The sequence below is a fragment of the Haemaphysalis longicornis genome, unplaced genomic scaffold, assembly GCF_048455015.1.
Source record: "Haemaphysalis longicornis isolate Haplotype H1 unplaced genomic scaffold, Haemaphysalis longicornis Haplotype H1 scaffold_23, whole genome shotgun sequence".
In the NCBI taxonomy this organism is placed as follows: Eukaryota; Metazoa; Arthropoda; class Arachnida; order Ixodida; family Ixodidae; genus Haemaphysalis; species Haemaphysalis longicornis.
This window is the reverse complement of record NW_027526306.1, coordinates 3,673,347-3,700,486: the sequence shown is the minus strand read 5'-3', so window position 1 is coordinate 3,700,486 and position 27,140 is coordinate 3,673,347. Positions and strand designations below refer to the sequence as shown.

The 27,140-nt window shown below is 48.3% G+C and overlaps 1 protein-coding gene across 1 annotated transcript; it reads left to right on the top strand.

The window, feature by feature from the left end:
- Window positions 1-441: 441 nt before the first annotated feature.
- Window positions 442-25,370, top strand: LOC144172507 (uncharacterized). The gene is made up of 2 exons (XM_077701193.1): window positions 442-1,231; window positions 25,318-25,370. The coding sequence occupies exons 1-2, from the start codon at window positions 442-444 to the stop codon at window positions 25,368-25,370; spliced, it is 843 nt and encodes a 280-aa protein (XP_077557319.1).
- Window positions 25,371-27,140: the final 1,770 nt, after the last annotated feature.

Genomic DNA, 27,140 nt, shown 5'->3' with positions numbered 1-27,140 from the left:
CTCCACACCGATAAGGTCGATGTGTTTGCTCCATTTCAGGGTTACTGTGAAAGGGACACCGAGATATAAACTCATTGACCTTAGTTAATTGTTGTCCTGCGTAATGATGAGTGAAACGACAATGCTGGTTTTTGTTAGTGAAAGTCATCGCAACTGTTTTGTTAAAATTAATCTCCCTTTGCCAGTCCCTGCTCCTTGCGCAAAACTTGAAAATCACATCATTCAGATACCGCTGATCTTCAACATTTCTGACACTGCAATACAAAACACAGTCATCCGCATACAACCTCAATTTAACAGGCGTGCCACAGGTAATTTCAACGGCGTCATTAATATTGTTACACAAAATGTCAGGACAAAATGTAATCCCAGCGGACAACGGCGTCACTGGATCTTCGTCGAAGCCGTCGCGTAGCTGGCCTCTCGCCCGTCCGAGAAGACATGGCCCCTCCGACTCAAGGCAACTCTTCGGTGACACCGCCCAACGGCTGGCAGCAGCCACGGGAGCCGCGGAAGTTTGAAGGGAAACCCGAAGAAGACGTCGATGAATGGCTCACCCATTACGAACGAGTGAGCAAGTACAACCGCTGGAACGCTGCGGACCGGCTTGCGAACGTCGTTTTCTCCTTGGACAAGACAGCGTTGACGTGGTTTGAAAACCACGAGGAAAAGTTGACCACATGGGACGAATGCGTCGAGGAAATCAGGAAGGCCTTTGGTGATTCGGAAGCGAAAAAGAAGAAAGCCGAGCAGACACTCCTTCAGAGAGCGCAAGTTCCCGGGGAAACATGCACGACCTACATAGAGGAGATACTGAAGTTGTGCCGGGTCGTCGACGCTAGGATGCCGGAGGACGACAGAGTTGGGCATATACTTAAGGGCATTGCGGAAGACGTTTTTAATTTTCTCATCAGTAAGGACAACCTGAACACCATCTCTGACGTAATCCAACACTGTCGCAGGTTTGAAGCGCTCAAGATGCGTCGGATAACGCCAAAGTTTGGTCGACTACCCAACGTCACAACGGTCGCCAGCGTGGACGTCAACTCGTCTGTCGACCTTGCGTCGACCATACGGCAAATAGTCCGTGAAGAGCTGCTCCGACACAGTGACGTTGCGCGTCCCTGGACCCCATCTCACAACAGCGACTTACGGCACGAGGCACCTCCGAGGCACGTGGAATCGTTACGACCATCTGTCAACGTGGCCGACTTCGTTGACGACCGGCGAGGTGACATGTATACTAGCCCGACACGAGATCGCTACTATCAATCACGAGGCCGTTTCCATCGTCCACAGGACGCCTACCACCCGGACGACTATCGGCGTTCAAGCCCTTCCAGTCGCCAATTCCCATCCGGGCGGTTCGACTCTCCTCGCGAGCCACCTGTTTGTTACCGATGTGGGGTCGCCGGTCATATCTCGCGGTTTTGCCGGCGTCGCAGCCCTGGATCAAGCGCGGGCCCGCGGTTTACCTGGCCTAGGGGTAGTAATTATAACCCTAACCGTTGGTCGCCACCATTTCCACCCACTGGCAACAACCAGCATCTTAATGGTCCCCGCAACGGCTCTCCCGCCTCCGACAGGAGTTTGACGCCACCGCCCCTACGCCAACCCCAATCCCCGTCGCCTCGGCGGCGCCCCTTGTCACCGCCGCCGGGAAACTAGCCGGCGCGGCCGATGGGGGTGAGGTCGCCGGACAGTCTCTAGGAAACATACCTCTGCCCGTCTTTATGGTCAAGAACAAAGTGGAAGTGTTTATTGATGGTGTACAGACGATGGCTTTAGTTGACACTGGAGCAACAGTTTCCGTTATGAGTAGGGTTTTTAAGGAGCGTATTGGGCCTAAAGTGATGTTCAGCTGGGACCGTGGTGCCATATTTCGAGGTGTTGGGGGCGAGTCATTATGCCCCATCGGTATTTGTGCGGTTGACGTTTTCCTAGCCGGCAAACACTTACAGGCTGAATTTGCAGTGCTTCCGAGGTCCACACATGATGTTATTCTCGGTATCGACTTCCTCCGTGGATGTGGCGCTATGGTGGACTGTGCGACGGGCGAGCTCTCCATAAACAGCATGTTCCATTCAGCACTCGCGGAGGAGCCTTCTCTCTGCGAAGAACGCTTTCTGGTTGTATCCGAAGACACGCTTCTGCCCGCCCGCTCAGCGTCTCTTGTTCCCGTATTGGCCCGCGGTGCTGGTGAGCCTACCTTTTGCGCTATAGCTGAGCCCATTGCATCAAACTGCATCAAGAAAGATGTTTTGTTACCGCATTGTTTGATTTCGGTAAACGGTAGGCGCAGTCTTATATGGGCCGTTAACTGCTCAGCGGCTGGTACTGTTTTGCCGCGGGGAATGAAACTAGCGGCGTTTGAAAAAGATGTGAGAGTATCCCTGGCAGCAGTGACCGAAGAAAATTGTGATTCTGGTGGGAGCTCGGCTACCCTCGACGGACCATTCCTGCAAATGATAAACAAGGGTCTTTCTTCTACCGAGAGGGAGGCACTAGCTCGTGTACTCTGCAGACATGCATCGGTGTTTGACTTCTCGCAAAGAGACGCCAAGATCGACATTCCGTCGTGCCGCTCGCGACACACCATCGATACCGGAACCTCCCGGCCAGTGCGACAGAAGCCTTACCGGGTTTCTCCGAGCGAGAGAAGGATTATTGCCGACCAGGTCAACGAAATGCTGCAAAAGGGTGTTGTGCAGGAATCAGCCAGTCCGTGGGCAGCACCGGTGATTCTTGTAAAGAAGAAGGATGGCTCTTGGCGATTTTGTGTTGACTACAGGCGCCTGAACGCAATCACAAAGAAGGACGTCTACCCACTACCACGAATAGACGACGTCATCGACTGCCTGCACTCTGCTTCGTATTTTTCGTCAGTCGACCTAAGATCTGGTTACTGGCAAATTCCGATGGATCCAGACCACAAAGAGAAAACGGCTTTTGTTACCCCCGACGGACTCTTCGAATTCAACGTCATGCCGTTCGGCCTCTGTAATGCTCCTGCTACATTTGAGAGGTTCATGGACACAATTCTGCGAGGCTTGAAGTGGGAGATTTGCTTGTGCTACCTCGACGATGTGGTAATTTTCGGCCGTACTTTTGAAGAGCATAACACACGCCTTGACACTGTCCTGAACTGCCTAGGAAAGGCCGGTCTTGTGTTGAATTCGAAAAAGTGCCACTTTGGTGAACGCCAAGCACTAGTTTTGGGCCATCTAGTTGACAAACATGGCGTTAGGCCTGACCCGGAGAAGATCGCAGCCGTCAGCCATTTCAAGCCGCCCCAGTCTGTGCGTGACCTTCGAAGTTTCTTGGGGCTATGCTCCTATTTCCGCCGGTTCGTGCCTAAATTTGCAGAGCTGGCTGCTCCTCTGTCCTATCTTTTGCACAAGAATGTGCCTTTCAACTGGACGCCAGAGTGCGAGGACTCATTTTCCCAACTTAAGTTTTTGCTCACTTCTGGCCCGATACTTCGCCACTTCGACCCATCGGCTTCGACGGAAGTGCATACGGATGCCAGCAGCATCGGCCTCGGAGCAGTACTCGTGCAGAGGCATCACGGGGCCCAACATGTCATCGCCTATGCCAGCCGCACACTCAGCAAGTCAGAAAGAAACTATACTGTGACCGAGCAGGAATGTTTGGCGGTTATCTTCGCTGTGCAGAAGTTTCGCCCTTACATTTACGGACGTCCTTTTACGATTGTCACGGATCATCATTCTCTGTGTTGGTTGGTTGGACTACGTGATCCATCCGGGCGACTCGCCCGCTGGTCTCTCAGACTCCAAGAATACGACTTCGTTATATCCTACAAAAGCGGCCGCCGTCACACCGACGCTGATTGCCTTTCCCGGCTACCACTTTCAACGACTGCGTGCGACGCGGACAATTTCGACGACTACCTCGCGCCACTATCTGAGGAATTTCCCAACGTGGAAACCTTTCGACGAGAGCAACAGAACGATCCCAAGCTGGCCCCATTCTTCGCCTGCGCTCGTGCATCCGCCCCTTCTAATCGCTTTTCTCTTCGGGACGGCCTGCTTTACAAGGCAAACTACGGAGCATCTGGTGCGCGGTTTCTTTTGGTTGTACCAGAGAGTCTGCGCTCTTGCGTACTGCGCGCTATGCACGATGATTTGATGTCTGGACACCTTGGTTACGCTAGGACATTACACCGCGCCCAAGAGCGGCGCTTTTACTGGCCCAACATGCGGCGCACGACTGAAAAATACGTCGCCACCTGTACAGAATGCCAGCGTCACAAGCGTCCTGCCGCCATACCTGCCGGTCTTCTTCATCCCGTGCAACCACCCACTGCTCCTTTCGAGCAGGTTGGGGTTGACCTTGTAGGCCCACTTCCACGAACGCCTGGCGGCAACCGCTGGATTATCGTCTGTGTTGACCATCTGACGCGTTATGCGGAAACCGCAGCTGTTCCAACTGCTTCAGCAACCTCTGTGTCTGTATTCCTGCTGCATGCCCTTATTCTTCGACACGGCGCCCCTCGTGGGCTTATCAGTGATCGTGGCCGCCAATTTATTGCGGATGTTGTGGAGGAATTACTCCGGCTTTGTACTTCGCAGTTCCGGCATGCTACCCCGTACCATCCACAGACGAACGGATTGGTGGAACGCACGAATCGCACACTCATCAACATGATCTCGATGTACATCTCCTCCGACCATAGAAACTGGGATGAAATACTACCATTCATCACCTACGCTTACAACACCGCCCAGCACGAAACCACCGGCTACAGTCCCTTCTACCTCGTCTACGCCCGGTCAGCTAGGACGCCTATCGACACCATTCTACCATTTTCCTTGCACAACGAGGCATCCATTGCCAAAACCCTTTGCCTGGCTGAAGAATCCCGCCAATTAGCCCGTCTACGTACACTGTCCTCGCAGCGCCGTTCTAAGGACCGATACGACGCTCGCCACCGCAGTATTGCATTTTGTAAAGGTGACCTGGTGTTGCTATGGACACCGCTAAGGAAACGCGGTTTGTGTACGAAGTTTTTGTCCCGTTACACTGGCCCATTTGTTGTTGTGGATCGTGTCAGCGATGTCACCTACGTCATTTCCCGTCTCACTGCGACCGGACGCCGGGCAAGCAAGACTCAGCTTGTACATGTTGCACGCCTTAAAACATACAACCCGCGCGCTGCTGAATGACTCTCCCAGGGGGTTTCGTCTGCGGAGGGGGAAATGTTACACAAAATGTCAGGACTGCTTCACTGTACGGGCAAATCCTCCCCGCCAGCTGCACGGCCGATGAAGAAGGGAACGAAGCGCTTCTTTCGGGCGGAATCGATGTTGGCTGCACGCTCTCCGGTGAACCACCGCCATTACTGCGAATAAACCCCACTTCGCCTCTTACTCGCCTGCTTATCCCCGTAACAATATCAATAATAATAATTAACGACCCAGAAACCCAGCCTTGTGGCACGCCTGATGAAACTTGCACTCGTGATGACCGCCTGTTGTTAAATGTAACGAGCTGTGATCTTGAGTGCAAATAATCTTCTAACCATTAGAGCAATGGGCTGTTCCCACGAAGTGTTCGTAATTTGTGCAGACGTTTTCAGTGACAGACCTTATCGAACGCTTTAGAGTAGTCAATAAATATCGCATCAATTTGACCCCTGTTTTTAAGTTCTGAAGCAATGTCGTGTGTGAACTCAAGTAGCTGCGTGGCTGTAGAGTGTCCTGCACGCAACCCGTGCTGATGCCGTGTTAGCACACCGCTTTCACTGAGGTACTGGTCAATTTGCTTGTGGATAATATGCTCTAATAGCTTACAGCATGTCTTTAATAATGAAATCGGCCTGTAATTTCGAATGTATAGCTTGTTGTCAGCTTTAAACACCGGTACCACATTGGCGGTTTTCCACACCCCAGGGACAGATGCTGACTCAAGCGATCTTCTGAAAATAACGGTTAAATTGGGGGAGGACCATCCAGAGTACCTTTTCAAAAAAAGGTTGGGAATGCTGTCACGGCAGGCACTCTTCTCTGTGTCTATGCTTAATCAGACGTTATGAACTCCAGCGGAAGTAATGTCTAGCTCAGGAAACACCGTTAAATCGCTGGGAGCATGAGCGTTAGGGATTACGTCATTTGCAGAGAGAAACACGGATTTGAAAAAAATTATTAAAGCCCTCAGAGATAACACTGGCATCAGAGCATGGTTGATCGTCGATGAAGAAAGACTGTGTATCGCTACGGATGGGGCTATTCGTCTCCCAAAACTTTGATGGGTTATCTTTCATAAATGTCGATAGCGTGTGGTTGTAATAAAAATCTTTGCCTCCTTCATCTTAGCCTTTAACGAAGATTTTATAGAAGATAACTGCCCATTTTTATTTCGATCGTCCGGTGGACAGCGCCTGCGTGACCGCTTGATATGACTTAAAAGTTGTACGAGTTCCCGGGTGTACAGTCGCGTGCCATTTGAAGGTAATCGCGCCAGCCTCAACCGACTATGACGATAATACCCCCACGTGGCTTGTTTTACTCTGCCTGTGTCCTGGTTTACGCATTCTTCTCTCCCTCAGCCTCTGTTTATTCATGCGGCCATCATTCCAGCAGCAAAACCAATAACCCCTACCTGTTTTTTATCGCGCACGCAGCGACGACGTCCCACTTGTATTTCACAGCAGTTCTCTGAAAGGTGCGCTGAAACGCGTTCTCGGGAAATACTGGACATTAATAACAATGGGCGCAATCGTTGCTCGCGATAACCAATAAAAAAAACGAACACGTGATTACAAGCACACAAAATCACCGCAAAGTGGAAAGGGTGGTTTACTAGCCGCGGGAGGGATCACTGCTTGAAGGAACAGCGACTGAGGTAGAGTATAATGCATAAACTAGGTCCCAGTCGGGCCAAAAAATGCCGCGAGGGGGCGTTTTATTCTTTGTCGGGGAAAGCTCGCGTGATTACCTTCAAATCGCACGCGACTGTACCAGAGGTGTTTTGGGTGACGTTTGACACATTTGTTTAGAACAAATTTTGTCATACATTCAGTGACAATAATTGATTGTACAAAGCATCAACCGATAGACTCGAGCTAGAAAATAAAAAAGTTATGAAAATAAGAAGCCAGAGTAGAAACAATTCAAGCATCGTCAGTGCGGTTGAAGTCGGCCACAGTTCTGTAAGATGGCCTGCTCTGCTCACACGTGACGTTGAAGTCTACTAGGACAGCCCGGTGGTCTGACAAACCTTCAACTATTTGTTGTTTGACACCACTCTGCAGGATGTCATCACTGACAAACACAAGAAGGGAATTTTCTCGCGTTGGGGCCTCTATTACTTGGGTTAGGTCATAGGATACTGCTATGTGAATTAATAAGTCACAGATCAATTTTGTGCGGCCAGTTGAGGTAAGATTCATCCAATTAATGCAGGGGGTGTTGAAATCACCAGTGATCACAAGCCTAGATTCGTAGAACCCGTCTTCTGCTATGTAATCAATAACAAGGCCAAATATATAACAGCAATTAGAAGAACGGCATATTCCTTCGATCACTATAGCAAGTCTTTAAACTTAACCTTGAACCAAATTGATTCTCTTTCGTGTAAATCAGGATGCAAGCAAAATTCGATGTTATTCTGAATGAATAGCGCCACACCCCCGCCACGCCCACCACTTCTGTCTTTTCGCAGTACTACGTATCCAGGCTGAGTAAATTCCCCGTCTTCAATCGAGTCATTAAAGCAAGTTTCCGTCACGCACATGACTGAAGGGTGGTAACATTCTACTAGCCAGTGAAAGTCAGTAATTTTATTCACTTAGCCACGCGCGTTTACATTCAAAAGCGTCAAAGGTTTTAATGAGCTGATAGATTGCCAGTGCTTTTTTCAAGCGCGTTTCCCGACGCTCCAGCAGTAGTGAAGCCAGTACTATTGAAGAGCACATGTTGTGGCGCCTTAACTACAGCAGACTTCGCGTCGTCTTATGTGTATCGAACGATATCCATCGCAAGGCAGTGTCGGTGAAGACGTATTTTACGTCAATTTTTTCTTACTTCAGCGGAGTGCTGCCACATGGTCTTATCTTGCCCTCGTTGTGTGACCCGACTCGGTGGCAGAGTTCAATGTTGTCGGACTGTACCTCTAGCTTATCTGTTATAATTTTGGCCACCAACACAGTGAGTTCTTCTGGGTTTTCGTCAGGCGATTCAGGGAAGCCATATATTACTAGGTTGTTTCTGCGGGACTGGTTTTCTAAATCCTCATTTTTTCTGTCCAGTTCGCTGACGACGCTATGAAGTTTTGCAACCGTACTCTCTAACTTCTCTAAATTATTTTGTGCTAACACTATACAAATAACAAAGTAATATTGGGTAAACGTTTTTGATTACAGAATTCAATTTCTGTTCACCTTGTAGAATGCTTGAGTGGCCTATAAAACATAATACAAAACTTGTTTTAAGTTCTTTGCAGTTCCAAATAAATTGATGAGGTAGTGACATTCGTAGATGTTTTTGTTTATGAAACGTTTTTGTACATTTCAGTTTTTTGAGGTGAATGCGCATCAGGCATGTAGATTGTGAACGGCTAGTTGAATAAAAAATGCACAAAAAGTAAACCTGAAAAATAAGGAATGTCACGAACTATACTGTTCATCAGCAAATGTAACGAAAAAAAAAAAAACAGAATCAAAACAGACCCAGCGATCGCGCTGGAATCACTAGAGCAAGTGACGCTGGTTTCAAGGCAGTCTAAGTGGCTGCCGTGGCGTTGCGCCAGACGAGTATCGTCGTCTAGATAGTGGCTACCTGAACATGCAGCGATCTGTAAGATAAACACCAAGATGTATCAGCTGCGCTCCATGCTGCAACCGGACCCACTGAAGAGCCGATTCTTTTGCGTCGGCTTTATAGGCCACGATGCCCATGTAGAGGTCGCTCCCGTAGGTTTCCAATCAGAAGCGGTGCTGTGCAAATCCAGTTGATCCATGCGCGTTGGCATTTCTCGACGTAGCAGAGGGCACGTGGTTGCAACACTAGTCAGCGACTTTGGGTAGTTTCGGTTTCCGAAATTGGGTGATCATAGCGGCAGGGTGCTGCGGCGTGGCCTTTCCCTTTCCCTCAGAGTTTCTTCGTTTCCACACCTTCAACGCTTCCGCGCCTTCTCACGCATGCGCAGCAGCTCACCGGCGCCAATATTTTTTTTCTTTCTCTGGGCGCGCGCGGCGGGCCAGTTCGGTGCGTGCGTGAGCGATCCGGCGTGCGAAGGGTTGCGCGGGTTGCCTAAACTCGTCCACGGGCCTAAAGTTTCGCTGTATTATAAAATATATTCGAATGTATTCTAAATATGTGGCTGTGGAGGAAGGAGCGTTACCAGTCATGCGCAGCTCTGTGGTGCAGCAAGACCAAGTTTGGCCAAGTTTCTCGCCTTCTCCAAAGACGACAGGTACGCAAATTAGCTTTGTACAAGTTATAGTGAATTCTTTAAAAGCCGACCGATTGCACTCTTCTGTTTTCAAAATACTTCGCGCATGTAACGTAAAGTTAATGATACGTACATGTCAGTCGTCTTGGAGTGGAAACTAATGTATAAATATATCCCAGCTCTGCAGGTACGCAAAGTTTTTATTGAAGTAAACAAGTCTTTGGCGCGCACACTCTTGTTCGTAAGATCAATTTGTGGTGGCATTGCCGTTTTTGATTGCGTTAGTAACTGCTTGAACGTCGATTAAGTATACGTATCAAGGTATTTTTTTGTTGTTTCGTGCAGCAGGTATGAGACTTGGTTTGGGTCCCAAGTCGAGGACGATTTGCGACTTCATTGGACGTTTCCTCCGGTGACTCCGCTTAATCCCTTTAATGTCGTCATGACGCACCTGCTCACAAAGAAGGCAAGCTCACCGGTACGCGCTTCTTGCCGTTCACGGCGTACCTACAATCACGGCAATTGGTGGCGTGGAGTTGCTACGCCCTAAGCATTTTTTCCTCCGCCGTCTTGCTCCAAAACGTATATTTGCGGCGAAACTACTGCCAAGCGTTGCTTCAGTGCTCCGAAAAATCAGACGTAACACCGCGGTGTTCAATGCGAGTCGATTTTCAGAGGGAGCAGTGCAAGGCCAACCCGAAATACATGCGTTGTCTAGAGCTGCCATTGCAAGCGCTTCGCTCATACAAAAATAATAAACCAAGTAGCACTGCCGGCTTTGCTGTTCAATATAACCTGCGCGCCCGCGCCTTGTCATATTAGAGAGTTTTAGCTGACCGTTCTTGACGCTCCGCTATTCTCCCGACGCCCCGCTCAGCACAAACGGAGCGTCAGCAGCCGAATGGCTTTTAGCTAAGCGATAACCGTATCTCCCTCGACGGGGAATGATTCACGTGACTGGTCGTTTCGCGTGCACGTGTAAACCAAAACTTCACCCTAAAGAAAACGTAAGAATTTTTATTTGGTTGCCCAAACAAAGCAAAATACCGTGTTTCTTGGCCTCATTTAACCTTTTTTTTGTATAATGTAGTCGCTGACATGGTATAATTTTTCTAAATAGCAATAAACAAGCCGATAAACTTTGCAATAGGCAAGCCAAACCTGTGTTTCTCGGCGCTGCACAGAAGCAGCCCCGCGCTTCGGTCGAGGTTTTTCGCTTCCGTTCTAAAGATCTTTGAGGTGTGTGACACCATTGCCTATTCGAGAGCGCTTTCGCGGATTCGTCGGTCGTGTTTCAACTAAAGGAACGAAGTTCGCCGTAGCGCGCTCGCATCGTGGGGGCAGCCATGTTAAAATTCCGCACGGTAGCGTAAGCTGCCGCGACGGTCCGCTAAGAGGGGGCGCCCCGGTTAGCGGAGCGGGGCCCCGCTCCGGTATCGCCGGTAGCGCGCTAGCGTTCCACGCATGCGCAATGGCGCTCCCGCTTGCTATCGGAGCGGAGCGGACGTTCAGAAACGGTCAGCTAAAACTCCCTATTATTGCGAGTAGGTTTGCTATTCCATAGTTCTGAAGTTAGAATCGTCATGCTGTATCGGACAGGATGAGATAATAGGCGCTGCCCAGACACGAGCTAGAGGGTAGCTTGTAACAACCTGGCCGATATCTGCAAGTAATGAGCTCGGTACACGCGGCTTGCAATACAGGAAAGACTTCTTTTCTCCGTGTCTTCTCTCTCTCCCCCCCCCCCCTCCGGTAAACAGACTGTTCACGAGCCTTTAAAAGAAAAGACGCGTGCGTTCTATTTTTGTTGCTATTGTGTTGTGCGTTCTACGACGTAGTTGCACATTATTTTTTACGTATAGTCCAGCAATGAGTGTCTATAATACGGTCATTGCGTTGCAACAGTTTTCTGTCGCTGCATTTTGTTGGTGTGAATATCATTTCTCGGAAGTGTACGCAGGTTAATGGGCGGGTCAACGCTTTCTTTCAGAGTTTGCGTTAACTCGCCCGAAAGGCAGGGCTTGAAGCATACGTGTGCAAGCTTTCTTTCAAAGCATAGATCCCAATTACTGTGTCTCTAAACTAAAGCAAATTTTTTAATGCCTAAGGAACATCCCTTTCTTCACAAGAGCCCAAGAAATAAGTATACATTGAGTGGAACTTTCAAGTTCTTTTATTCTCTAGCGAGGTGTGCGCGAAACAAAATCTGTGTAGGGACTAGGACCTTCGAAGTTCTTCTTTCGTAATCAAGTATTGTGTACCTAAATGTGTATGTAGAACGTTTGTTTTTCTATTGTGCAATATTGTATGCCTAAATTTGCATATGTCGCATTTTTGCTTAGAGTCCACTACTGTGTACATAAAATGCATGAGCAATATATGAGTGTAGTACATGTGCTTTTATGACTTCAAATCAAAGACATCATCATATGTATTTTGAATAAATGCAAAGCAAAAAGAATGTTTGTGTAACGCTCCAGTTAGTATCGCCACAAAGACAATAATTCGACACCAGAAAACACTATTTCCTACATGTTCTCTTCGTTCAAATATTAAACACGTTACTGCCCACATACCAAACGACGGGCGGCGGCCAGTTCGAGTCACCGCCGCCACTCGTCCAACCTGCGCACCTGGTGCATTTCCGAGCGGCCCATGAGGCAGCGACCGGCGGCCGGCGCGACAGTTGGGCGAGCGTCGGTTTCAGACATGGATGGTTTCGGAGGCCGGTGCGCGGCCGCCCGGCCCGGCTGCCGCGAGAAACATGACGTCAGCAGCGTCCGGGACGTCACCAACCTCTTTTTAAATGCGGAGCATTTTTAGGCTCGCCCGGGCCGCCGTCGTTGATGGCAGTGCCGTCCACACGCTCACTGCGCCTGCGCAACTCTCCTCCTTACACGCACACATCCGCGATACTACACTATAAACAAAAGAAATAGTTAGCGGCGCCCGGTTGGGTGGAACACATAAGTATGGGTGGAACACATATGGCACTTTCCACTTCAGCCGTACAAATGCACAGTAACTTTACCGCGCTGCAGATGTGCAAAGAGAAAGTTACTCACATGCAGAAATATAATTTTTTTTGCATTAGAAACTGTGCCGAAAGGGACAATACATAGTCGTTTAACGAATGATTATTCAATATTGCGGTGTATTTAAAATACCTTACAAACCATTTGCAGGGAATTGAGTAAGGGGGTTACAAAAGTGAAGCTTTGCGGATCATACAGCACAAATTTTCGAGTAGCAAACGAAGGCAGAATAAGTAATGGCTACGATGTTCGCAATACAAGTTCAATTCAGAAGACGATAACAAGCAAAAAAAAGTCAACAGCATAGTCACACATGGAATATACGCACAAGAATTATAAAGTATACCGAACACAATCAGGGTAGTAGATTAAAGAAACAAGCAAAGATAGCGACATATGTAGACGCGACGGACAAATGAGTTGCTGTGGTTAAAATGCGCATAAAGGAAAAGCAAAGGAAATAACGCGGAGCCTAAGCACGTGCGTAAAAAAACATTGGCACTATAAAAAATAAAATGCAGGTTGAAACTGACAACCTATAGCAACTCTCAACGCAGGCTGTGCACTTTTGGGGCGGCCTCTCTCCGGTATTGTCCGTACGGCACACGACGAAATTATGCCCAACAATTACGAAATTGATGTTTGTTTGTCAACAGGATCCGTGCAATACAAAAAGGCCTGGTAGTGCTGGAACTCCCCTCGACCCTAGAGCCACTAATTATGCTACGACCGATTCCGGCCAATCGGCGACAGGCGGCTTCATAAGAAACTGCATGTGTACTCTAACTTCGAGCAGTAGGGCATCCCGAGACAGTGCTGCGCTCCCAGCACTATTGATAGCCGGTGACCCTCCGAATGACTGAGCACGAGGTCCCGGGTTCGACTCTCGGCCGCGGCGCCCGCTTTTCTGATAGAGGCGAAAAGCAAAAACGCCCGTGTGTACGAGATTTCGGCTCGCGTTAAAGATCCCCAGGGGGTCAAAATTAATCCGGAGCCCTCCACTACGGCGCGCCTCATCGCCTGCGTTGCGTCGGCGCGTTAAACCCCACAATCAATCAATCAACCCTCCGAATGACGTCACAGTGAGCGCAACTCCCCAACAGCAACGCACCCGCACCTCGCGCGCACTAATGCGGTAGTTACCCCTGACAATATACAGATACGGTGGTTTCACAAGGGACCTACAGCTCCGATTGGACTTTAGGACAGTCTTTCTCGGCGTCTTCAGACAAACGATGGAAGGCACAAAGTATTCTGGCGGTTGCGCTATTCATACGTCTAACGCCGCGTAAGCTCATCCGGCATAAAAGCCAGCACAAGCTGCATCAAACCAGATTATAAGAAACCCAGATGGAGCGAAATATGCTGTATATCGAACAAACACAAATCAGTTACGAAAATACATGCGAAACATATTCCTCAAAACGAAGTTCAAGTCAGATATATCGAACTCGGTGAACTTAGAATTGCACCGAAATGGGTCTCACGGCGGTAATTGAGACGTTGATTGGCCGTGGTTGAGATGTTGAGCCTGCCATGGAATGACGTGACACCCGACACTTTCCATAAATGAAGCAGACTGGAAAGCCGGGCTGGTTGAAAATGGTTCATGACTGCAACTGCGCACGACAAAAACTGGCCCATACGACCAGGTTGGCGTCACTGTGAACCCCCCTGATGCAGACACCATCGTTCATGTCATGGCAGCTGTCCTGTTGAAAACTCGAAAGAGGCAGAGGATGTCGCGAGTGAAAGCCGTCCGATGCTTAATGAAGCGCTTTTGGCAGTTGATATGCTCAAACATTATTGCTTCGATATTGAAGGAACCGGACTAAAATGCTGTGCCAGTTGACGCCGCCAAAATGAAAGTGAAAACTAGAATCAGTTCTTTTTTTGTGAAGTAGGCAGTTAAGGTGGAAAGTAGCCTTATTGCTAGAAGAAATGTATTAGTTTTGTGTATGGTAGGGGGTATATTGTGTGTATTGTGTGGGTATATTGTGTATATTGCGTTTGCTTCCGCATGGGGAATGGCGAGGAGCGAGGGGGGTGCCGCGTATTTTGAACTCGTAATAAAAAACTTGTTATCGGTGGGTTTCGCTATATCCAACTATTGGATGTATCGAACTAATTGCGGAGCATATTACACTTGTCTATAACTGGGTTTTGCTGTAAAAAGGAATGTAGCTTTGAAAAAACAAATTTTCATTTCTTTGTTTATATCAGGACAAATTGTCACAACTGGAAATCCTCTTGTGATAACACCATAGAAATAACAAAGTAATATTAAGTAAACGTTTTTGCTTACAGAATTTAATTTCTGTTCACCTTGTAGAAAGCTTGATTGGCCTATAAAACATATTACAAAACTTGTTCTAAGTTCTTTGCAGTTCAAAATACATTGATGAGGTAGTGACATTTGTAGATGTTTTTGTTTATGAAACTTTTTGTACACTTCAGTTTTTTTAGGTGAATGTACATCAATCAGGCATATAGATTGTGAACGGCTACTTGAAAAAAAAATGCACAAAAAGTAAACCAGAAAAACCAAGAATGTCACGACCTAAACTGTTCCTCAGCAAATGTAACGAAAAAGAAAACAATCAAAATTTACCCAGCGATCGCGCTGGAATCACTGGAGCAAGTGACGCTGGGTTCAAAAAAATCTGTCTTGAGAAACCTGCTTCCCAAGTTGCAACCTAGAATTCCTTCAGGAAACGTCAGCACGGTTGTAACACTTCGAGTATGTTTAAGCACGGAGCATATGGAATGCCTTGGTTTGAAATTTTCTTTCTTTCCACAACACGTAATTTTCAGATCTACTGTGAAGAGTACATAGCCCAGTTTGGAGACGAAATGGGGGGGAGAGGGGCGAGAGGTTTGGAGATGGCTTTCAATGAAAAGTTGGTTATCTGATTGATTGTAGTGTTTAACTCGCCGACGAAACGCAGGCTATAAGGCGCACGGTAGCGGATTGCTCCAGATAAACTTTGACCTCCTGGGGATTACTAACGCCCGCGGATATCTCATACGCAGGGACATTTCTGCTTTTGGATGCATCAGAAAAGCGGCCGCCGCGGCAGGGAATCGAACCCGCGTCAGTGTGCTCAGCACCAAATCGCTGTAGCCACAGAGCCACCGCGGCGGGCGTAACGTTGCTTATCTGGTTGCCTGTATGGCACTGGAAAACTGTTCTGTGCAGTGAATTCACCGGGGCAACAAGTAAAGCACTCATTGACTGATGAATTGATTGGTTGATTGCGGAGGTTTCACGCGCCTATGCTTCACAGGCGATGAGGCGTGCCTTAGTAGAGGGCTGCGTACTAATTGTGACCACGTCGGGATCTTTATCTCGCGCCGAAATCTATAAAGCACTCACTTTTTTTACATAACTTTAGAAACATCACATAGCGATTCTTTTATGTTTTATAAGTTTCCCTGGAGCAGCAACCTAACACTCGTACGTGCAAGTGTTTCCTTCCTTTTGTGGCACTTAGATCTATTACAATTTATACATGGAGGTAGTTTTCTGTCCTTAAAACCTCCCCATCTGATTCACAAAAGTCTGGCAATCAACTATGTAAAAACGCACCCAAATGCACATAGCAGATGACAAAGGCCACGCAGGAAAATAGTTTAATATGTTTTGTTAATGCAATAGCACTTTTGAGATGGGTATGCTTAAAGCAAACTTTGGTATTTCTATGTTACGTTCTCCTCAGATATCTTCGCTTGTGACGCATGTGTTTCCAGTGCCGAATAAAAGGGTAAGTATTTGTTGCTGAACTTCTCGCAAAATATTCTCTCATCATCGGACAAAAAACTGAAACCTTACGCGTACGCTACACGAACAGTGTTTGTATAAAGCAAGGAAAAGAATATTAGCATTGTCACTTATGCACTATGCACTAAATGTCGCAGAAAACCTTCGATATCAGCTACAATGTTAATGAAGATGTTATCAGTTTTTGATGTGGCTGTGTTTAACAGAGAACGACTGCAATATTTTGTTGCAAAATAAAGAAAATGGCGCGGTAATATCTTTAGGTTTAGTGTAAAGATCCCATAAATAGATGTTCAGCGTTCCCCCACACGATTTATTTTCCTGGAAACAATGCAAATAAACGCAAAGGGCAACAAGCGAAGAGCTGACTAACCACTCAATGGTGTAGTTGCGAATTTTTTTTTCTGAAGTACGCTGAAAAGAACACCGAAACAAAACAAATGGACTACAGAAAAAAAAGCGCGACCAATGATTTCTCTTTTCTCGCGCAATACCTTCAAGAACGTTTAACTCTGGCATTATCTGCACACTTCTTTAGTGTTTAAAGGTCCTCATATTTTCCAACGCTTTAAAAGGTGGTCATCCGAATTTTTTTACAATAGGCATGCAGATGACTAAACGGTTGCTCTTTTGACGTCTTTTGAGGACATGTGTTCGCTAAAATGATCCCATTACATGGCCTGTTTGGCCTCCATGGCACCGCTGAGGCAATAGCCTACTGCACAATTTCGCTTACACTAGATGTTTGTCCTTTGCGGTTGTTTTTTTGCGCGATGAGCTATTTACACTGAAGTTGAACTTCCTAACAACGTGAGTGGCAAGATAATGTGTTATGAAGTATACACACCATGTCTTTCCTGACAGGAACATGATGGTGCAGGAAGAGTGCGTGACGGTACAGTTGTCTGTGCCGAATGCAGATTTTCGTTACTGGGTATGTGAACAATCCAACAGGAAGCGTTCATCTGCAATAACCTCCCGAGAGCGTCTCAGGTAGCACAAACTGTAGTAAAAACTTTGATTTAGGAGATACATTCGTTCAAACAGATTGTCGACCAAGTTAGACCCACCTAATACGGTTACTAAGAGACTGATATATATTCGCCTCGACATTTGTCGAAAAGGTGCACTTTTCAATTCCTGCTCTATTTGAGCGCTGGTGTAGTCCTGTTCTCGACGTAAGAAAAAGTTCCGATTTTTTTTCGGGACGTTCGGCCAAACAGACCGTTTTTTGTTTCGGCTGCGAAGGGAACCAGTTGGGCTAGTTACAAGCCATGCTCAAGGAAGTGGGCTACGCCGTGTGGGGAGCTCGCTTTTAAAGACACAAAGGGAAAGCAGTCCTTCATCAAGCCTCGCCTTTGGTGCGAGCGCTCTGGAAGCCGCACATCAGGGCACGGTCGAGCCCCGGCACAAAAGACGCCCTATGAAGACGTATTGAAGCGCAGCGAAGACGAGGACAGGAACACAGAAGGCAACACACAGAGCGCTAACTTCGAACTCTAATGACACAAAAAATACTAAACCACCACATATACGTATAGTGCTCTTATCAGCCAACACGCCTCATTTATTCCAACCAGAATGAAGTCAATATCCCAACAACAAAAAATACCCCAAACAATTAAACTGCGGAGAACCTCAACAGTGTCAAAAAAACGATAAAAGTATCACAATACAAATACGCCTATAAAAACCGATAACAAAGAACGAATAAAAAGTTTACAAAAAGGAAATTGCCAAATTCACGCAAGAGCGAGCAGAAGACGCATGCGCGAAAGATACACGCTCCGGACAAGAAGTCACGGGTTTGACATAAAAAAATCTAACTCTTTGGTCCCTAGAGCTTTGGTCCCGAGAGCTACCGACGGCTTCAAAACGCCACGATCCCCCATATCAGTGATGGTTTTCGTATCCGAAATTTCGCGGAGTAAGGGAGTGTCGCTGCTTTACCACAACAACACACTTCTCAAAGAGGGGAGAACAGCCACAGATTTTGCATAGCAAATCAAACCCGTGAGATCAAACCCGTGGATTCCTGTCCGGAGCGTGTCTTTCATGCATGCGTCTTCTGCTCGCTCTTGCGTGAATTTCACAATTTCTCTTTGTAAAGTTTTTTCTTAGTTCTTTTTATCGGTTGTTATAGGCGTATTTGTATTGTGATACTTTATCGTTTTTTGACAATGTTAAATCTTTCCGCAGTTTTATTTTTTGTGTATTGTGTGTGTGATGTTGACTACATACTGGGTGGTTTAAATGAGGCATGTCGGCTAATATGAGCACTGCATATGTGGTGGTTGTTTTTTTTTGTGTGATTAAAGTTGTAAGTTAGCCCTCTGTGTGTCGTCTTCTGTGTTCCTGTCCTCGTCTTTGCTGCGCTTCGATATATCGTTATGTGCCAACTCGCCCAAACCAATACTCTCCTGAACCTCTATGAAGACTACGTTCTTACACTGGCTTCATTTGTTAAAATGAGTGCGAACCCGAAGGAGTATATTTGCTGTTCGGATTTTGATCAGGTGCGCAACGATATCAAGTGCTTTCGAAGTTCGAAAGAACAGTGGGGTTTATTTGGAATAAACGGTGTGCGGCACGCCACAACACACCAGGCGTTGCATGTGGGACGCAGAAATTACTACTTGCTTGAAAGTTTTGCGCCTTATCTTTTATATCTTTATAATATGTATTTGTTGCGCTGATAGTTAACGGCACTAAGTGAGATTTTTGTGACTGTTGTCGAGAAGCTTCGCTTCGCGTGCAAAAAGGCGGGAAAACTCGTTGGCCTGCATACGTTGCTTTGCAGCAAAGATAGTACAGCTTGTTTGTTGCAGTGTTGCTCTTTCTTGCTGACTTATTTTAGGGCTGCATTGGGGCTATCAATACTAATCGCGGTGTGTTTAGCGGCGGCTCGGGCGTAAGACCAAATATTTGTTCTGAGGACAGCTGTATTTCAAGCTCTTCTCTCCTTTGCGCGACACCACTGGGTGAATTTGTCGGCTTCTTGTTTGCAAATAAAGGTTTTCGATTGACGTATTGGGATACGCCTCGCAGAACATTTTGTAGTACATTCATTCGAATATGGACGCAAACGCGAGGTCTTTGACTCCCGTTTGAAAATGTGACGGTTACCGTTTGTGCAAGAGTCGCCCCTTACCACAAGACTATACGTGAACTGCGCCCTTGCTGTAAACTTTACCGATCCAAGCCTTGAGCAGTCAACGGTTTCTGGGTGTACTTCACGACCTCCTGGCCTTTATAAGACCGTGTTATTTAATAACCGAGTGTTCCCTTTGGTTTAAACACGTGAAAAGGTGAAAAACGCACAGACGGAGACAGAAGTTTCCAGAACCCACGAGCACGTGGCAAAAAATGAACGCTGCACATTCTGAAGGGACCGCTGACACCGTCACGTTGTTACCAGCAGTAGGCGCCGTCTTGTTAAGTCTGCTGCGGTGTCGGCCTGCCGTCGAGGTTGACGTGACAAGCATGCGCGTCCTCACTTACTCGCAGGCGCGCATGTTTTCTCCCTTTGGTAGGAACGCTGCGAGTGTAAGTATGTCGCCGCGGGGAAACGTTTTTTACTTCAAAGTAGCATACCTCTTCTCGCCACCCTCCCAGTTTTTCTTCCGGTGAAGCGGATTTTCTCGGCGCCGCTCCGAGGCTCTTACTCGCCACCGCCAACAACTCTTTCACAATGGTTATTGTCGAATCCCCTCCATTGTGTATGCACCAAGAACATCCCCATCATCATCATCGTGTGAATAGCGCTGTAATTAAAACATCAGAACCCCATTTCGTTCAGCCATGACAGCGAACCCTCCTGCCTGTTTCTCTTGTCCAAAAGGGTCATGGTTTGGGCCTGTCGGTGATGCATAATGGGAATTGAAAGCGCAAATTAGACACGGACAAAGAAAGGGGACAACAGGACGAGCGCTTGTCCAAGCGCTTGTACAAAACGCTTGTCTCTTGGCCAAACATTTGGGGCCGAAAAACCCGGGAAGACGACCAGGGGCCGACGGGGAGAGCAGCTGTGATGGCAGTGGCTGCAGACAAGTTGGACCCAGCACCGCTCACCCCCGACTCACCCAGAGCCATCTGGAACCATGGCTGATACTGACAGAATACGGACCAACGACTTCCTCGATGGCACCAACGTTAACACTGGCGTTCCTACCGTCGGCCTGGAGGGACGGGTGACTAATCAGAATCTACCGACACGGGGCGCGGCCATCCCTGGTGCACCGACGAAAACCGACAGCAAGTCTCCAGCTGATGCAGACATGCCACGCGCCGTGCTGTCCACCATGCTTGGCACAGACAGTAGCGCTTCATAAGAGCACGCTGCTGAGCTGCACGCTCTGCATTCGTTGCGGAAGCACATCCGTGCTGATTTCAAGCGAATTCTTACTGATTCCGACCGGGTATTGACATTACCGGATCACCACGTACCGAAACTGGAAGTTAACTTAGAGAACCTCCAAAAAATCAGAAGAAATTTAACTGAATGGGATTCCGATATTTTCATCCTGGTCGTACATTAAATTGAGGAGGAGTATCAGGAGGCCGATTGATACACGCTGTGCTTTTTCGCAGCGAACGCTATACCTCACCCATTAGATAGCATGCCTCAAAAACACGCAGCCTTTAAACATCAAATCTACAGGATTTTTCTAAATGCCTATCTTTTTCGAAGCGGCAAGAGACTTCTCACATACATTCACCGAAAGCCTGCCCAAAGCTGTGAAAGAAGACCAGGAGAACCTGCAGTCAACCGTTAGGCTTCGTGAAGCAGAAATTGTCCCTGTCGAATTGAATGTAGCGCAAGCACCTGAGGAACCACTCATTGAGCCGTTACCAGGTCAGTTTGAGTACATGATTGTCCAAGACTTCATGTGCGGTGAAGGCTTCCCTGAACTTGGAACCTTAACTACGAGTGCGTGCCTGCCACCATCCAATGCGTACCGAAGAAGTCTGCTTGACGGAGCAGGTCCAGAAAATACGGCATGATAGACCCTGCTCATGAATACACTGTTACCTCCGGGAAGGGCTCTTCTCACAGAAAATGTCGTCGGCCTAGAGCCTCCCGTGAATGTACCTGTAACACCGTTGCCGCACTCAAGATTAGTCACAAGAGCAAAGTGAAGACCAGAAAACCCATAAATTTCTTATGTAGACGTCGGCTAGCTCTGAAGACCACGTGCTGTACAAGAAAGTTCAAGATTGACGGGCAGTCACGGGATGTCATATAGGCATTTCCTAAGGACATGCACTATCGGCACCAAACCCGTTAAAGCGTGCAGTGGCGCCATCTGGATGCCAGTACCGGCCCTCTGCCGTCCGTCCCATTATTACGATGCTCGGCCCTTATAAAGCTGCAACGAAGATTGACGCAAAGGTGGAAGCGAATACTAAGAGTTCCTCCAATGTGACGTGACCATTACAAATCGGGCTAGTACTTCAAATATTACGACCGCGGACTAGTTTATTTGTATTAATTTCTCGCGGTCGGGAGTAAAAGATGTCACAAGACACGATCACCAATATTTCACTGAGGCTATTCAAACAGACCGACGACGCTGCTACTGACAACGCTGAAGGTGTCTAAAAAGGTCCATGAAGAACCAATCGATCTCGTATGTCACCGCGTGGCTCGACTTGCAAGATCCAGCAGCACAACCAGCAGACCCTCAAGAAAAACAGCAGCAGCGAAATGCCCTCGACAAGCAAAGTGACTCGCGTGCTTGCCGATGAACAGTATCCAATGCGCACAATAGCGGTGCATCAGCGCGAGCTGCAACGTGGATCCGGAGCTTCTACTCAGGCGTTTCGATGAACTGCAGTACTCGCTGGGCTATAGAATAGTTCCAGAAGAGCACACAACAGCCTGCAACTCCCGCAAATTACCGATACACAGCGCTACCAGAAAAAAAAGGTGTGGGACTGCCAGCAATATTGACCTCGCGTTTCGTTGAATCCCTGTAGCTGTTTGTGGCAGACACATGTAGCGGCGGCGGGAGTATGCCGAATCCTTTCCGTTGGGTATGTGCTATGAACACCGCCATTATGATCATCGTGTCAATAGCACTGTAAATAAAACATCAGAACCCCGCTCCGGCCAGCCATTACAGCGAACCGTGCTGCCTGTATCCTCTTGCCATAACAGTTATCCCAACGGATACGGCCCTCGCCACGATCGCTGCCTCTTTCCCAAATTGCGCATTCGGCTTACAGCTGCCATAGCGTCGTTATCAGATGATTGGGGAGAATAAAAAATAGCGCGAATGGGTGTAAAGCGTGAACCGAATGAAGCGTTTTCTCCGCGCGAAGACGTCCCGCGCATGCCACAGGCGCGCTGGCGCTGCCTCAAAACAACCCCCCGCTGCGGGCGGCGCTGCAAGCGACGCCAACATGGCGTGGGCTTCTGCTGTGAAGTGGTGCGGGTATCTCGAGCGACCGCTTCTAAAACCTTTTTAAAATTCCTCCCAAGGTGAACACTAAGTTGCTTGGGTGATAAAGGAGCTGTGAATGTGGGCGAAAACGGTACTATAGAACACCATTCGCGCCGCTAGTGAAAGTGTCCATGAAATATCTGCCCGGGGTGGTAAGCCTCAACATCATGTTTGTTTGCTTGCTCACGGTGATCCTGATGTGGCAAGTATGGTTGACTTCTGCTGTGCCACAGGTGATTATGACGCTTTATTTTTTCTTTAGGGATGCACAGCTTACTCTTTTATGTGTCGTCCTACTCACTGGAATTCTCGGCTCTTTCAGGTTCTCCAACAGTACCTGTTATTTGTATCGCGGAGCAAATACACATTTATCTGTGAAGGGGATTTTAACGTCAACATGTGTGGCGACACACCAGTACAACGAGAATTTGAGGCGCTCTTACATACTTTATTTTATGCCAATTTTTTGGAGCTGTCAAGGTAAGACAACACCGCAAAATGCGCTGCGATATCCTATAAAAATTATCTGTCAAATTCGTTTCAAACTTTTTATGATGACATAGAAAACGCAAATACAGCCTATAAAACGTTCCTTCACTAATTTTCTACTAGTTATCACAATACGTTCCCTACATGCTTAAGTAAAACTATCGCAGTAGCACAGTTATCAGGTGATTGGGGTGAATTCATATCAGCGCGACTTGGTGTAAAGCGTGAACCGAATGAAACGTTTTCTGCTGGCGAAAACGTGCCGCCCACGCCACAGTCGCGCTGGCGCTACCGCAAAACCACCACAACGCGGTGCGCGGCGCAGCCGGCGATGCCAACATGGCGCGGGCTTCTGCTGCGAAGTAGTGTGATGAGCTCCAGCGACCGCTTCTAACCGCTCTTTAAAATGCTGCTCAAAGCACACACGAAGTTGCTTGTGCGGTAAAGGAGCTGATAATGTGGGCGAAAACGGTGCTATAGACTATCATCCGCCCCGCTACTGAAAGCGCCCGTGCAATATCGGCCGGAGTGGTCAGCCTAAACATCTCTGGTAGAGCCAGTCGGCTATCTCGAGCTATTCGAAACTGACGCCACGAGGCGCTCGCCTCCTCATTGGCGCCAGTCATCAGGCTTCTTCCTCTGCCGTGGGCGTCGCGGGTCATTTTCTTGCCGAGGCAAAAGCGGCAGCGCGCGCAGAGTCGTCGACGAGGGCGTGAAAAAATCGCACCCGCAACGCCGACCCGCATAAATCGCGCACAGAGACGATCCATGCGGTCCCCGCTTTCACACGAAAACCGCCGCCGCCACCCCCACCTACAATGTAGCTGCGGCCGTTGCCGCCTCGAATTCAACCTCGCCCCCTAGCTGGGGTTACCTGCGTTTGAAAGAAACTTGCCTGTGTCGTCTGTCTCGTCTACTCGCAAGGGCCTGTCTCATCTACTTTGCTTCATGGCCCGTGTTTTTCTGTTTCGCTTCAAATCATGGTAACTATTTACCAGCCAGCCCTGAGAGAAGTTCCTCTCAATTTGCCCCGTTTGAACGCCGGTGTTCCAAGGAAGGAAGCAGCTTGAAAGCCATTCCGAGGACATTGTAACGTCAGCCGCCTTTCTTGCCTAGCTTGTCATAGTTCTGGCGAAAGATTAATAATTATGCATAGTCTGTCCGCATACACAGTCTTTCTCTCTACCTTCACATGTGCATTTCACGCGTAGGTATGTGCCCATCCCCGGTTGCCGGTTTAGGCGGGCACCTGTTGAAGGTGGAGGAAGGGGGCATGTACGCACAGCAGAGCCTAATGCCGCCACCGAAGACATCCCCGTTGTAGTGGTGAGATTTAAACGTGGGAATTGCATGGCTCAATGCGCTTTTTCAGCTGGCGTCCTCAATAAGATGCCTATTACTGGGACACCACTACGACTGGGTCTGGGTTGTGAAAGAGATATAAATGTGTGTGTCCGCTAGAATAAAGGTCGAGGCCAACGAGTTGTTAATTCCCAATTGGACGGAAACCAGTTGGTCGCTTGGAGGAAGAACAGCGGTGAATGCAGAAGTGTGAGTCTGAACAGAGGCTTGAATGGGCGTGAAAACAACGGAAACCCGCTGCCGCCGCCGTTGCCATGTCAAGTTCCATCTGGTCGAGTAGCTGCGAATCTCCCCAGGATGAACAGGAACTGGCCTGCTAGGAACGCCTACGTGGGTAAGTACCACTTGTTCAGCCTAAAGGGTGTTCATGAGCGATATGTTCGTCAGTGGCTTTCACTTCTAAGCGCCCGCTCATGACTGGTTGGCATTTTATGCATGCACGAGTTGCGAGTGGGAGGGAGGAGAGCAGCACGGGCAGTTATTGGTTTCATGCCCTTACTCATGACATCTCCATGGTTTTGGCGTGAGATTGGAACTTGGCCGTCAAAGAGCCCAATGCGACTGTTCCGGTGTCGTTACTCGTCGAGTGGATTGGTTTGGCGTGTTACACACACAGTAATATGCCTACGACGCAGGAGGGAAAGACACAGCTCTATATTTGTCGGTGAGGACAAACTTCGGCCATTTGCAACTTTTATTAAGATAAGTGGCTAGTAAGTATGCTCAGCCATAAATTACAAACAAGCGTCTTTGATTTCGTGCACTCCATGGAGGGCTTGTGGCTTCGCAGGTCATCTTTCTACCGAGTGGAAGAAGGATGACCTGGATGAAAGAAGGGAGTGAACGAAGTGGATGTGCGTGTAAGCGAAGAGTTTTAAACGCAAACCGGGATAGGTCATAAAAATCTAATCAAAATATGAAAATCCCAGCTTTGTACGCCTTCTTTTAATCGCAAATACACAAAATTACTAACGAATGGGAAAATTCTCATATCACCCGCTGACAGCCGAAGCCGCAGAAACCGAGATATTTTTAATGCTTAGTATACCCATTTTCCTGCATCAACAGAGGCGAAAACTTCTCAAATGTCCCACATCCTGCTTAGAGTTCTAGAACCCAACAGTTCTAACACCATACCACATCCCAATAATGGTTGCCGAGTGTTGAGCTGTATGGCCTTTATTTAAAGAGGTTTTTCTTTCGTTAACATTAGAAGCGTAATAAAGAAAGCGCACAGAAGAATTTTGGAAATCAAATCATGTTTCGCTAGCGGACAGTGCTCATGGATTTAAACGCGACACTGCGAGCGCGTGACCGCCGGCACATGCAGCGCCACCCGTGGACGCCCGTGGAATCGAGGTGTTGTATTGTGGTATACCGCGAGGGTGAGAGCGGTTTGCCGGTAGGCTTTCTGCTTCCGGTTGCCAATGAGCGGAACTGTGGTTCCCCGCAGCGACAGCGGGGCGCTGTAAGACTGGAGCGCTGGAGCGCGTGTGTGCGGCGACGGGAGTCGCCCGGCGGGGCGCGCAGCCAATTTCGCGATATCGTCTGCTCGCGTGCTCTTATTACGCGCGCCGTTCCGATGCGGCACAGATAATGTGCATGTAAGGCATGGTCACGCTTATCTGAATAACACGAACGTCTGAACGAAGTAATAGCAAACTTTAGTCCAGGATGATGCAAACTAAAAAAAAAGGAAGGACGCATTTTTTGCAAGCAAGTTCGCGTTTAGTATTTCGTTAGGGGCATTAGCATTTCGTCGGCTCTCCTTCCGCGGCCACGACGGCAGCCATTCTGCGTGGAAGACTGTCGTACAGGCTGGTGGCGAAACTGGAGCAGGCCGCCAGCCTCTGCCATTCCGCGTGCACCGCCGCCGATAGGTCGTCCGCAAAACACCGTGGCGGTGGACAGCGAGAAAGGGCCTTCTTTATTTCCGCCCAAACGTTTGCGATGATATTCATGTCCGCACCTTGCGGCGGCCAGTCGAGCACCATCACACACCTCTCCTCCAGGAGGTTGGAGACGCATGCAGCAGTGTGCACGGGGCTGCGGTCATGTTGGTAAAAAAAAACGGCGTCGGCAAACGGACCGCCCAGCGCATACGGCAGCATGACGGTGTCCAGCATGTCTTTATAAGTGGCAGCGTTGAACCGGCCGCCCAGGCGTACGAGTGGAGCCAAGCCGTCTTTGGAGATGGCTCCCCACATGCTCAGTCCACACCGGTCGCTGCTGGCAACACGCAATATATTGGAGGCGTCGAACCTGGGTAAAGAAAAGCAGAGCAGAAGATAATGTAATTTTACATTACAGCGACCCGTGAAGGCATTACGTTACCGCGATAATGGTTGGATGCGCCCCTGCGTGTTGTTGAGGGGGTAGGGAACGCCGGTTCTTTCATCTATGCAAACTGTGTGCATGAGCCGCTGCCCACAAAACGCTTCAAAGGGTGTCAGGTTGGCCGAGTGTGCAAGATCCTTATGCGACTCCGCCACAAATTGCGGAACAGTGCAAACCGTTCCAAAAGCTGCAGCTTCCGCAAAGCGCGAGAGGCAGTCAGGGACCCTTTAACTCTCGTCCTACTGTTAAAGGCGAAGCTGACGCGTCTCGATTGTT